The 14,583-nt window shown below is 41.2% G+C and overlaps 1 protein-coding gene across 2 annotated transcripts in view; it reads right to left on the minus strand.

Annotated features, from left to right (window-relative positions):
* The window catches only part of LOC141100177 (uncharacterized), a 53,352-nt gene that overhangs the window by 25,391 nt on the left and 13,378 nt on the right, over positions 1-14,583 (minus strand). The window contains exons 2-4 of one of the 2 annotated variants that reach the window (XM_073588465.1): positions 10,696-10,824; positions 8,256-8,435; positions 8,047-8,170 (exon numbers count right to left, since the gene is read on the minus strand). In XM_073588465.1, the coding sequence (XP_073444566.1) occupies positions 8,047-8,170; positions 8,256-8,435; positions 10,696-10,773 (382 nt within the window). In that variant the 5' untranslated portion in view covers positions 10,774-10,824. Of the gene's footprint in view, positions 1-8,046; positions 8,171-8,255; positions 8,436-10,695; positions 10,827-14,583 lie in introns of those variants that run through there. The other variant, XM_073588466.1, reaches the window with a different exon arrangement.

Raw genomic sequence — 14,583 nt, forward strand, 5'->3', positions numbered from 1 at the left:
AACCTGACATACAGTACATCAGATTGGTGTGTGTGGTGTGGTATAGTGTACGTCAGGTTGGTGTTTGTGTTGTAGTGTACGTCAGGTTGGTGTATGTGTGGTGTATACTACACACCAACCTGACGTACACTACACCACACACACCAACCTCACATAGGGTGTCAGATTGGTGTGTGTGGCATAATGTACGACAGGTTGGTGTGTGGTGTAGTGTACATGTGGTGTAGTACACGTCAGGTTGGTGTACGTGTGGTGTAGTATACACCACACATGCCAACCTGACGTACACTACACCACACCACACACCAACCTGACATACACTTATTACTTTCCATACGTAACATGGTGTCCGCTAACGATTGCAGCTAATTTTCCATTCAAAAAGGCAAATGGCGCTCCTTCCCTTCAGAGCCCTGCCGTGCGCCCAAACAGTGGTTTATGACCACATATGAGATATCGGTGTACTCAAGAGAAATTGCCCAACAAATTTTAGGATCCATTTTATCCTGTTGCCCATGTAAAATGAAAGAAATGTAGGCTAAAAGAAAACATTTTGGGAAAAATAAGTACTTTTTCATTTTTACGGCTCAATTTGTGAAGCACCTGGGGGTTCAAAGTGCTCACTATCCATCTATATAAGTTCCTTGGGGGGTCTAATTTCCAAAATGGGGTCACTTGTGGGGGTGCTCCAATGTTTAGGCACACAGGGGCTCTCCAAACGCGACATGGTGTCCCCGCTAACGACAGGAGCTAATTTTCCATTCAAAAAGTCAAACGGAATTCCTTCAATTCCGAGCCCTGCTGTGCGCCCAAACAGTGGTTCCCTTCCACAAATGGGGTTTCAGCGTACTCAGAACAAATTGGACAACAACTTTTGAAGTCCACTTTCTCCCATTACCCTTGGGAAAATAAAAAAAATTGTTGCTAAAAGATCATTTTTGTGACTAAAAGTTAAATGTTCATTTTTTTCCTTCCATGTTGCTTCTGCTGCTGTGAAACACCTGAAGGGTTAATAAACTTCTTGAATGTGGTTTTGATCAGCTTGAGGGATGCAGTTTTTAGAATGGTGTCACTTTTGGGTCTTTTCAGCCATATAGACCCCTCAAAGTGACTTCAAATGTGAGGTGGTCCCTAAAGAAATGGATTTGTAAATTTTGTTGTAAAAATGAGAAATCGCCGGTCAACTTTTAACCCTTATAACTTCCTAACAAAAAAAAACTTTTATTTCCAGAATTATGCTGATGTAAAGTAGACATGTGGGAAATTAGTTATTTATTAACTATTTTGTGTTACATAACTCTCTGGTTTAATAGAATAAAAATTAAAAATGTGAAAATTGCAAAATTTTCACCAAATTTCCAAATTTTTCACAAATAAACGCAAAAATTATCGACATAAATTTACCACTAACATGAAGCCCAATATCTCATGAAAAAAACAATCTCAGAATCGCTAGAATCCGTTGAAGCGTTCCTGAGTTATTACGTCACAAAAAAAATGGCCAGGTCATTAAGGTCAAAATAGGCTGGGTCATGAAGGGGTTAATATCAGCTCACAGCTGTACACTTTGCCTCTACTGGTTATTAAAATGGGGGACCCTTCCAAAAAAATGTCGTAGGGTCCCATTATAAATAACAACCAGCAAAGGCTAGGCACACTTCTGTGGGTTGATATTAATAGGCTGACTAAAAATATCAGCTCTCAGTCACCCCAGAAAAGACGCATCCATAAGATGCGCCAATTCTGGCACTTAGCCTTGCTCTTCCCACTTGCCCTGGTGCATTGGCAAGCGAGGTGCTAGTTGGAGGGGTTGATATCAACTTTGTAATGTCAGGTGACATCAAGCTCAGAGATTAGTGGAGAGGTGTCTATAAGACGCCCCCATTATCATCACCATAGTTATGTTGTATAAAAAAAGCACACATCCAGAATAAAGTTCTTTATTTTAAATAATGTGAGTCCTTTAATGACTCTAAATTAAACCATACTCACATCATCACCCAGTCCACTGAAGCCAACATCTTCTGTAAATTAAAAAATATAATAAACCACAATATTCCTCACCTCTCCGAAGTGAAGAGATTATCCATAATGTCCCACGACAATTCTGAAGACTTTGAGAGCAGTCACTGATGCAACTGCTCTCAAGGACAGCAGGCTACACACTGACACAAAAGGTAATCATTCCTGCAGTGTGTAGCGCTGAGCTGCGGTGAGAAATTTCACCGGAGTTGATCAGTTGATGAACCCCGATGATCTCACTGATGGTGCTGCTGCGTAAGAACTTTCTCATGCAGTAGTGCCGTAAAAGAGTCACCAGGTCTCTTCAGCTGATGAAGTCCGGTGAACTTTACCACAGAGCAATTACACACTCCTGTCAGTGTGTCGCCGGCTGCCAGGTAGGAAAGACAATTTCTGCACCAGCATAGAAGAGGGTTCTTCACGGTAAGAGCAGTGAGGCTCTGGAATTCTCTTCCTGAGGAAGTGGTGATGACCAACTCACTGAATGAATTTGAGAAAGGAATGGAGGCTTTTCTTGTGAGTAACAGTATAGGTTACGAATAACATAATATTATAGGTAGATGGTTGACCCAACTTAGGGGGAAGGAATTTTTTTTCCCTATGGAGAAAATTGGCTTCAACTCTGTGGGTTTTTTGCCTTCCCCAGGACCAACAATGCAGAACAGCTGCACTAAAAATAGGCTGAACTAGATGGACATAAGGTCTTCCTTCAGCCTTCAAAACTATGTTATGTTATGTTATCAGCTGATGTGACTGCTCTACAGGTGATATGGTGGTTTATTATTTTTCTCTTTTTTGGTGACATTAGGCGTTAAGTTGGGTATATGGTGTTTTTTATTTTTTTACTGGAGACAAGGGCTTCAGGGATTAGGTGTAAGGTGAGTATATACTGTTTTTTAATTTTGTTTCAATATGTATTTCTACTTTTTTTTGTTTACTTTGAGCACAGGTGCCGGCTAATGATTACATCCATCAGCTACCGCCTGCTCTCGTAATCAGTGACAGCATTCGTCGGCTGATGGAAGTAGTAGTCTTTCATCAGCCGATGCCTGTCACCTGTGGTAAGCTTCTTACCGTTTGTCACAGCTGAGGGATCACACTGACATTTCACAGTGTGACCCCGCAATGTTCTGTACGATGGTAATAATCTTAACGGTGGGTGAAAAGTGCGGCAAAAATGCACAAAGAATTGACATTCTGCAGATTTATAGGAACAGCAAATCCTGAAAGGAAAATTACTGATCATGTGCACAGCACTTCAGAACTCTTATTTACTTAGCTGGATAAGGATTCCATTGAATTTTTGGGCCAATTCCGTGCAAAAAAAAAGACACCAAAAATGCACAGTGTGCACACAGCCTACAATGTATGCATATCCCTATATGAATCCTGAATTCCTAGAGCAGTGAAGATTAAAAAACAGGGTCACAATTTTTTTTGTGTGCTCTGGCACCTCAGGAGCTCAGCTAATGGCATTAACAATCTGTTTAAACAAAATCTGCATTCTAAAAGCCAAGTAGCACTCCTTTCCATCCGGCCTTCACCATGTGCTCGAACAGTACTGTGCAACCACATATGGAGTACTGACAAATTAGGTAAAAATTTCCTAATAACTTGTTTTGTCCATTTTCTCCTATTAACACTTGTGAAAATTTTAAACTTTAAAGTCTAAATAACATTTTTGTAGAAAATCCTTCAATTTTTCATTTTTATAGCCCAATTTTATAAATGTTCCAAATGTAATTTGTGGGACAAAAAAGCTCACCACACCTAGATAAATTTCAAGTGGGGCTCAGTTTCTAGAATGGGGTCACTTGTGGATGTTACAGCTGTTTTGGCACCTCAGGGGCTCTATAAATGCAACATGGTGTCCAAATTTACACACCAAAAATTAAATTGAGCTCTTCGCTTACAATGTTTTGCCATGTGCCCAAACATTAGTCTTTGGCCACATATGAGGTGTCACTTGCATTCAAAAGAAACCGCATAACAAATTATAGGGTACATTTTATCCTATTACCACTTGTGAAAATTACAAATTTGGTGCCAAAACATTCTACTGTAAAAAAAAGACACATTTTTCTTAAATTATAGATAAGTTCTGTGAATCACCTGTAGGTTAAAAAATTTTAACACGCCCCTATATTAAGTCCTTGAAAAGTCTATTTTCCAAAACAGGGGTGGGAAGATTCTGCTGTCTAGGCATGTCAGGAGACCTGCAAATGCGACAATGTTCACAATGCATTCTAGTCCTGCTATGCACCCAAACAAATGTTAATTTGTGTAACAAATTACGTTATCCATTTTCTCCTATTTACCCATGTGAAAATTACAAACTTGGGGTTAAAGGGAATTTGTCACAAGGCTTTTGCCACCTATTCTAAGAGCAGCATAAAGTAGAGACAGAGACTCGATTACAGTGATGTGTCACTTACTTGGCTGCTTGCTGCAGTTTTGATAAAAATCACAGTTTTATCAGAAGGTGATTTTCATTAGAAGACTAGTAAAACAACTGTCAAGTTGTCAAGCATATTTTATTTTTATTTTACTCATTTATATAGCGCCATTAATTCCACTGCACTTTAGAGAAATTATTGGCACTGCCCCCGATGGGGCTCACAATCTTAATTCCCTATCAGTATGTCTTTGGAATGTGGGAGGAAACCGGAGAACCTGGAGGAAACCCACAAACACAGGGAGAACATACAAACTCCTTGCAGATGTTGTCCTTGGTGGGATTTGATCCCAGGACTCCAACGCTGCAAGGCTGGCAGTGCTATTCACTGAGCCACCGTGCTGCCCATTCATGAGTTCTGTGGAACCCCGCCCCCAGCAGTGATTGGTAGCTTTCTGTGTATACTTTACATAAGGGTTTTTCATCATATAGCCTCTCAAAATACCTTTTTGTCTGAAAGGGGCAATAAAAAAATAAAATTTTTACATTTCTTTGACAAAAATGAAAGACTGATGTAAAATATCAACCCTTCTAACATGATAAAAAAAAATAAAAGGACGTTTGAAAAATGATGTTGACATAAAGTAGACACATGAGAAATGTTACTTATTGACTGTTGTGCGTGGTATGACTATCTGGTTTAAGGCATAAGTATTCAAAGTTTGAAAATTGCAAATTGTTTTAAGTTTACATCAAATTACAGTCAAAAAGACACAAAACGTATTGGCCTAAACTTACAGCTAATATAAAGTACAATGTATCATGAAAAAACAAACTTAGAACCACAGGAATATCTTAAACCATTGGAGTTATTATTACATGAAGTGACATGTCAGAACTGAAAAAAGGAGCTTGGTCATTAAAGGGGTATTCCAGGATTTTCACGAAAGTCAGTCTATGTGACTGTAGACTTGTGAATCCTCCCAGAGCTTAGATCAAGCAATGTGAGGATTCTTCTGTGTCAGTGGTGAGACCAAGCGGTTATGTGACTGCAAAAATACAATATGTATCATTCAGCCACATTCCGACTAGACATGCGTGGCTTCGGTAAATACAAGTGAATTGAGTGAGGCCGCACTGTCTTGTCAGAACGTGGCCAAAAGTATGCATAGTTCATACTTGTGTTCTCAGGACCACCTGTGCTTGATGCTGGCGAATGCTGACAGCGCACGCCGTAAGGAATCACAAGTCTGCAGTCACTCTGACAGACCACCGATTGGCAGTTTTCTGTAAACACTGTACATGGCCAGAAAGTTGCCAATCGCTGGTGGAGGTGTGGTTATACAGAGCTCATGATTATGACTGCCTGGCAAAAAGTTTACTAGTCCTCTAATCATTATCTCCTGTTGATTAAAGTTATTTTATCAAAACTACACTAAGTAACAAGTAAGTGACACATCGCTGAAATTTGGATCTCAGTTTTTACTTCATGCTGCCCTGATGATAGATTTAATTATAGGCCAGGACTTTCAGCAGCGTCCTGGCCTTGGAGGTCACTGCGTGTTGTAAGGTTGTGATGTCAATAAGTGCGCTGCAACCTTGAGATGTACCAAGACCTCTAAGAACTGGCTGAAAGTCCTGGCCTGTAGTGAAGAGGTTGGAGATGCAGCGCGCACTCATCGGCCTAAAGAGAGGGAGAGACTACATATACAACATAGAAATAGGAGCTATACATGTAATATCATTTCAATAGAAACGGAGAAAAACAAAATGTTCCTCCAATGCCCCTGGTAATATGCAGGTGGATATTGTCCTTGCATGACTGTAGTGTTTGGCACCTGCATGCCAAGCGACCACTCAATTATAAAGAACGCAGGAGCGCTCGGCCGAGTATGCACTCCTTTGTATGGGAGACCCTGCCGAGATGGCTGCCAACCAAATGGCCAAATCATTGTTCAACCGACAGCCATCTAATGTGTATGACAGCTTTAAGGATGTTTCAGTCGGGCCCTTAACTACCAATAACCACCAATAGTATGGCAAACAGTATATGACGTAGACAAATACTTTGCGACGAAAGCCAACAAGAGCAGACCTCATGGTTATATAATCAAAAAGTGTATTTCGTCTCACACGTTTATTTTGCGCTCATGGATTGTCACGTATGCTAATACTAAGGTTTGAGTCTCATTCATTCTGAAATGTTGTTAGTTTGGTCTAATTTACTAGATACGGTGCACTTGACAGTCTTTAGATATCATATACTGTTGTCACCTGTGATGAATTGCAATCGGACTCTCTTCATTTACACAAACAGTATATTAACAGTATTTTAGCTGCTCTTACTGTGTCTGTTACCATTATAATGTGGGACTCAATTTTAGAAAAATAGACATAAGGCTGGTTTCACATTTGCGTTTTTTTTCGCGGTAATTTAGCGCTAAATAGCGCATGCGTTTTTTTTCCCTATACTTTGCATGGGATGCGCTTATGTGCGCATACACATGCGTTTGTACGCGTTTTACCGCGCATGCGTTTTTTTGCGGTATGCGCTCGGGCGCACAAAATGCAACCTGTTGCATTTTTTGTGCGTCCGATTTGCCTCAAAAAAACGCATGCGCGCGCAATGCGTTTTTTTACAGCAAGACACCCAATATAAGTCTATGGGTGCGCATATGTGCGCATTGGCATGCTTATGTATGCGTTTTTTTGCACATGCGTTTTTTTTGTTAACCATGGAATTTAGGGGTTTGGGTTAGAGTTAGGGTTAGTTAAGGGGGTTTAGGGTTAGGGTTAGGGTTGGGGTTAGGGTCAGGGTTAGTTAGGGTTTAGGGTTTGGGTTAGGGTTAAGTATGGTTTGGTTAAGGGTTAGGGTCAGGGTTAGGGTCAGGGTTAGGGTCAGGGTTAGGGTTAGTTAGGGTTTAGGGTTTGGGTTAGGGTTAAGTATGGTTTGGTTAAGGGTTAGGGTCAGGGTTAGGGTTAGGGTCAGGGTTAGGGTCAGGGTTAGTTAGGGTTTGGGTTAAGTATGGTTTGGTTAAGGGTTAGGGTCAGGGTTAGGGTTAGTTAGGGTTTGGGTTAGGGTTAAGTATGGTTTGGTTAAGGGTTAGGGTCAGGGTTAGGGTCAGGGTTAGGGTTAGGGTTAGTTAGGGTTTAGGGTTTGGGTTAGGGTTAAGTATGGTTTGGTTAAGGGTTAGGGTTAGGGTCAGGGTTAGGGTTAGGGTCAGGGTTAGGGTCAGGGTTAGGGTTAGTTAGGGTTTGGGTTAGGGTTAAGTATGGTTTGGTTAAGGGTTAGGGTCAGGGTTAGGGTTAGGGTCAGGGTTAGGGTTAGTAAAGTCATGGTTTGGGTTAGTGTGAGGGGCCACCTAATGTTGGAAAAAACCGCAAACGCGGTAAAAACGCACTAAAAACGCATACAAACGCATAAAAACGCTGCGTTTTTTTCATGCATGCTCATAAAAATGCTTGAAAAAAACGCAGCAGTTGTATGCTTTTGTATGCGTTTTTTCAATGCATTTTTTTACGGGAAAAACGCGCTGCAAAAAAAAGCAAGTGTGAAACTAGCCTAACATATATCATAAAAAGCATACATTTGCTACTTTAGAATGTAGCCTAAAAAGGTCTCCTCTTACCCGGTGATATGATGGGTTGTTCACTCTCCACTATGACATCCTTGTATAGATCCTTGTGTCCTTCTATATACTCCCACTCCTCCATGGAGAAATGGACAGTGACATCCTGACACCTTATAGGAACCTGACACACAATGATACAGTCATCACCCAGACACATCATCCCTTGTGTTACTGTATAATGCCCCAGTATTCCCAGCAGCGCTCACCTCTCCGGTCAGCAGCTCAATCATCTTGTTGGCGAGTCTGAGGATCTTACGCTCCTTGCTTCTTTCATGCATCACTGAATGAGTAAATGGGTTCCGGGTCGTGCTCCATCCACCTGACTTTTCAAGGCAGCTGTTGAGGGTCAGACACTCACCATTTGTATTCTTTATTACTGTGTAATCCTGTTTATGGATATATTCTTGTTACATATCATTATATACATTGCCAAAATCAATCTCTGGTTACATCCCTATTTTATTAAGACAGACAAGAATAATGTGTGAAGTGAAATAGACACCAGAATCCCTCTCCTCACCAGCTGAGCTCTGGTTTTAGTAAAGGAGGTAACAATCATGTCTTATTCCCATTGCTATAAAGTTACATTTCAGCCCTTCCACAACTCTCTTCATTAAGCTAAAACCAAGATTAGACTGGCCCACCAGAGAACCGGAGGATCCTCAGATGGGCCTTGGCTTCTCCTCCAGGAAAGTCTATAGTGCAGACCTTGCAGATGCCAGGAATTTTTTTCAGTGAGGGAGAACCAGTGCCACCATCTGTATTTCAACAGTATCTGAGCAATCACGTGATAACCGACTGAATCAGCAAGCAGTGCCGAAACCAAACATTGTGTATCCTACGGTTATATCACTTGATATAGTGCCTGTTGAAAATTAGCCCAGGTCCAATGAAAATGCATTGGTTTTGTATAGATGAAAGGTGGGCCCTCAGAATTGAGTCCTCTGGTGGGCCCAATGTTCCTCAGTCTGACAGTGGCTACAAGCTAGGGGAGGAAATGTCACCACTCTAGTTCACAACCTCCTCAGAGCCTAAAGGTACCAAAATACATTAGACTATCGAAATCAACAGGTAAAGACAATGGTCTATTTTGTATAGGGGTGTCATCCAACTAATGCTTGGTAAAAATGTTAATTGAACATGTCAAATTTCAGAATGCTAATACTATACAAAGGAGCACTTGGCGGAAGGAGCACTCTTGTGTATAGGAGTCGGCTGAGGTAGTTGTCGGCCTAACCATTAATCAGATGGCAGCTATCTAATGCATATAGCCAGCTTAACATCCTCATGTCTTTCTTATATTTTATTTATTGCTCAAGGTTTAAAAGCATCCAAGGTCACAGATGTCCGAATCGAATTCACCCAGTCTGATAAAGGCCTCTTTATTCTAAAGATATTCATACACACTGAAGAAATCAGCTGAACCCGGCTGATTATCTTATGTGTATGGAGGCCTCCAGACTTTCCAAGGATTAATGATGTCAGGGCGAAGAAGAATTGGGCATTATACATTTCAACACCCAATCCTTTTCTTTTCCATGGAGATAAGATGCCACAGGTGCACGTGCACACGAAGGGAGCAAGGAGTTGTTGGGAGGAATTCCTGGTTGACTAATAGCTGTTGAAAACAAATGGTGCCTTGAAGGAAACCAATCACCTCGAAAACGACTACCTGCAGATTTGGTGGGGACTTGCAAGTAAATAGCATTTAAAGGGTGTCTGACGGGTTTACTGAAAGAGCAGATACAGGGAGTAATCAAAGTCTTATTCTCACTGAGAGCAGTCTGTCAATCATAGTGCCACTGTGTAGTGAGCGGTAACTGTAATGGCTCCCTCCACTGCGCTGACAACTGTAGAAGTAAGAAAATGCAGGGAGAATAAAAACAATTTCCTCCCTGCAGCTGTTGCTCCCATTAGTCGGCCAGTCATGATTTGAGAGCCGTTTAGCATTCTTGGTGGTGAAATTCCCTTTAATAGGTTTTCTCTCCTGATGAGGTACACCTTGCCAACAACACTGTAATGTGCCCTACATCAAGACCCGCAACTCGCTAACATGCAGTATGGATTACTGACAAACCCTGAAGCTCTTATCTTGAGGGGACAGAGTTTCCTGCAATCTCTAGGAATTTTCCATTAATGACCTAGACTATAACATGTCTGTGTGCTGTTACAAACACAGATAGCATATGTACAGAAAACTAAATCATGCGAAAAGGGCCTAACTGATGAACTGATGACCAAAGGGTTTTTTCCAGTGAACGACTTATTTATATGACAATGTTAGAACTAATTTTCAGTCTTCCTTATACCCGTCCTTGGCTTGGAAGGCTCCAGAAATTAGTTTTACCTTAGGTATAAGTACTCTAAATCATGGTGCCCTCAACCACATATTCATATGCACCATGACATCAGTTCGGACCCTAGCGAGTCTTTTTAGCCAGAAACAACCAACCCATCAGTAAACTATCATGAGGTGAAAAGGAGATTCTCTTGACGTGTCCACATTACCTCATCTCTCTGTAACAAAAGTGGAAATAATGACCCAGTTGGTTTCTCTTTACCCTACAACATCTCTCCCTTTTCTAGTTGTGCCCTCATTTTATTAGTAGAGTGGTATCTCAAAACATAGTTCCCAAAATCTCTCACCTCTCCAGTCAACAGGTAGATGATTTCAAGGGTAAAGTTCAGTATCGTTCTGGTGAGTTTATTCCTCCGCTTTTTCATTCTTGAAATCAGCGAGATGTTTCCTATACTGCAATACTGCAGGTACCTTCACTAAAAAACACAAATTCTTCTATCAAACGAAGATATATAAATACATCCGTATTGCAACGTTCCGGCAGATATTGGTGGAAATTTTTCAGCATTTATACAAAAGTATAAATAGCCGCAATACTGAATTTGTGATCAGTTCTGCATAACCAGGAGGATTAAAAAAATCCTACACTTTGATGGCCCTACATTTGCGTGACAGCAACCCCATGTACATAAGTTGCCATAAAAGGAGCAATTAAAATTAAACATTGCGGTACATTGTGAAAAACTTTTTTTCCCCCACCACAGAACTATTGGTTAAACTTCTAGAAATGCGACACTGTGGGCAACAAAAATCTTACGTATCATTCCCCACATTAGATTCGGAACAGCGAGCCCTTATGGATGCTGAGTTCACCGCAGAGGAGATAGATAATGCTATGACAGACATGGCCTCTGGGAAGGCCCCTGGACCTGATGGGTTACCTATTGAACTATACAGGAAGTATCGGGATATATTGACGCCACTTTTGGTAAAGGTATTTCGGGGAATATGGGAGGGGAATTCTATGCCTGAGTCCTTTTACAGGGCTAATATCATAGTGCTGAGGAAGGAGGGGAGGGACCCTTTGGAATGTGGATCCGATCGTCCCATTTCATTAGTAAATGTGGACTATAAAATTTTCACCAAGATTCTAGCTACTAGACTGAATTCAATTATATTGAATCTTATACATCCAGGTCAAACGGGCTTTATGCCTGGTAAAAGTACTTCCATTAACATCAGACGGGTCCAGTCAATAGTCCAATATAGCTCCCTAATGCCAGATAACAAATGGGCATTGGCATCGTTAGATGCTGCCAAGGCTTTTGACTCTCTTGAATGGCCTTTCCTTTCCGCATGTTTGCAAAGGTATGGCTTTGGCAATAAATTTATAACATGGATCAAAATATTATATATGAAACCCAAGGCCCGTATTATAATAAATAATTCTATATCTGAGTCTTTTGCATTGCATAGGGGAACCCGTCAGGGTTGCCCTCTTTCCCCGGCCCTCTTCGTCCTTGCGATAGAGGCACTAGCAATACGTATTAGGTCCTCCCCTAATATCTGAGGTATAGATATAGCAGGCCGGGTGGATACCATAGGCCTTTATACCGATGATATGGTGATATTCTTGAATAATGTGGAGGAAACTTTGCCACAGGTGATATCCCTTATAGATAAATTTAGTAAATATTCAGGTCTACATATAAATTGGGAGAAGTCTGCCCTGTTACCCCTTTCCCATTCCCCGATGCCCCAGCTGGAGGCTCTCTCCTCGCTGTTTATCGTATCTAGTTTAAAGTATTTGGGCATCCATATATCCAATAATAGTACACTTGATCTACAACTTAATGTCCACCAGTTGCTGGAACTAGTTAAAGCTAAATTTGCATCCTGGAGTAGGCTCCCATTATCTGTGGCTGGACGCATTAATCTGATTAAAATGATATTACTCCCTAAATCTAGCTACTCGCTTCAGCACAGCGCGGTAGCGGTGCCCAAGTCCTTTTTTATTAATCTTAACTCCCTCGTCACGTCCTTTATTTGGGGGAAAACTAGGCCCAAACTTAAACTGTCCACTTTACAAAGGCCAAAGAAGGGAGGTGGGGCGGCGTTGCCAGATTTTTTCCTATATTACTTAGCTGGGCAGGCTAAAGCTTTAAGTAAATGGATGCCGGGTAATTGTCTCCCCAATTCTGAAAGTCACTTGCTCCACGCTGCACAAGCGGATTGCCCATTAGGTTTCCTGGAGTTGGAGAAAACTAATGTCCCACGTCTGCTGCCCCTGCTCCGGCTGGCACGATTAATATGGAGACAAATCAAGAAGGTAATTGGGTTTAAAGATGTTATGGCGGAAATGCCTCTGTGGAGTAATAACTATTTTCCCGAGCTGCTGAATCACCCATCCGCTGTTTTTTGGACCCAGTGTGGAGTTTCTTCAGTGGAAGACTTGTATGACAAGGGGACCTTAACCCCTTCACCCCCAAGGGTGGTTTGCACGTTCATGACCGGGCCAATTTTTACAATTCTGACCACTGTACCTTTATGAGGTCATAACTCTGGAACGCTTCCATGGATCCCGGTGATTCTGACATTGTTTTCTCGTGACATATTGTACTTCATGTTAGTGGTAAAATTTCATTCAAATAACTTGCGTTTATTTGTGAGAAAAACGGAAATTTGGCGAAAATGTTGAAAATTTCGCGATTTTCCAACTTTGAATTTTTATGCCCTTAAATCACAGAGATACGGCACACAAAAAACTTGATAACTAACATTTCCCACATGTTTACTTTACATCAGCACAATTTTGGAACCAAAATTTTTTTTGTTAGGAAGTTATAAGGGTTAAAAGTTGACCAGCGATTTCTCATTTTTACAACACCATTTTATTTTTAGGACCACATCACATTTGAAGCCACTTTGAGGGGTCTATATGATAGAAAATACCCAAAAGTGACACCATTCTAAAAACTGCACCCCTTAAGGTGCTCAAAACCACATTCAAGAAGTTTATTAACCCTTTAGGTGCGTCACAGGAATTTTTTTGAATATTTAAAAAAAAATGAACATCTAACTTTTTTTCATAAAAAAAATACTTCAGGTTCAATTTTTTTTATTTTACCAAGGGTAACAGGAGAAATTGAACTGCAAAAGTTATTGTGCAATTTGTCCTGAGTACGCAGATACCTGATATGTGGGGGGGAACGACTGTTTCGGCGCATGGCAGAGCTCAGAATGGAAGGAGCGCCGTTTGACTTTTTCAATGCAAAATTGGCTGGAATTCAGATTGGACGCCATGTCACGTTTGGAGAGTCCCTGATGTACCTAAACAGTGGAAACCCCCTACAAGTGACCCCATTTTGGAAACTAGACCCCCCCAAGGAACTTATCTAGATATGTGGTGAGAACTTTGAACCCACAAGGGCTTTACAGAAGTTTATAACGTACAGCGGTACAATTAAAAAATCATATTTTTCCACAAAAATGATCTTTTCACCCCAATTTTTATTTTCCCAAGGGTAACAGGACCCTAAAAGTTATTGTGCAATTTGTCCTGAGTACGCTGATACCCCACATGTGGGGGTAAACCACCATTTGGGCGCATGGCAGAGCTCGGAAGGGAAGCAGCGCCATTTGACGTTTTTGGCTGGAATTGAGATCGGACACGATGTCGCGTTTGGAAAACCCCTGATGTACCAAAACAGTGGAAACCCCCCACAAATGACACCATTTTGGAAACTAGACCCCCTAAGGAACTTATCTAGATGTGTGGTGAGAACTTTGAACCCCCATGGGCTTCACAGAAGTTTATAACATAAAGCCATACAATTAAAAAATCATATTTTTTCCACAAAAATGATCTTTTCACCCTCAATTCTTATTTTTCCAAGGGTAACAGGACCCTAAAAGTTATTGTGCAATTTGTCCTGAGTACGCTGATACCCCACATGTGGGGGTAAACCACTATTTGGGCGCATGGCAGAGCTCGGAAGGGAAGCAGCGCCATTTGACGTTTTGGGCTGGAATTGAGATCGGACACCATGTCGCGTTTGGAAAACTCCTGATGTACCAAAACAGTGGAACCCCCCCACAAATGACACCATTTTGGAAACTAGACCCCCTAAGGAACTTATCTAGATGTGTGGTGAGCACTTTGACCCCCCCAGTGCTTCACAGAAGTTTATAACACCCGGGCGTGAAAATAAAAAAATTCGTATTTTTTCCACAAA

The sequence above is a fragment of the Dendrobates tinctorius genome, unplaced genomic scaffold (assembly GCF_039654945.1).
Source record: "Dendrobates tinctorius isolate UK_male_01 unplaced genomic scaffold, ASM3965494v1 ptg000103l, whole genome shotgun sequence".
Classification (NCBI taxonomy): domain Eukaryota; kingdom Metazoa; phylum Chordata; class Amphibia; order Anura; family Dendrobatidae; genus Dendrobates; species Dendrobates tinctorius.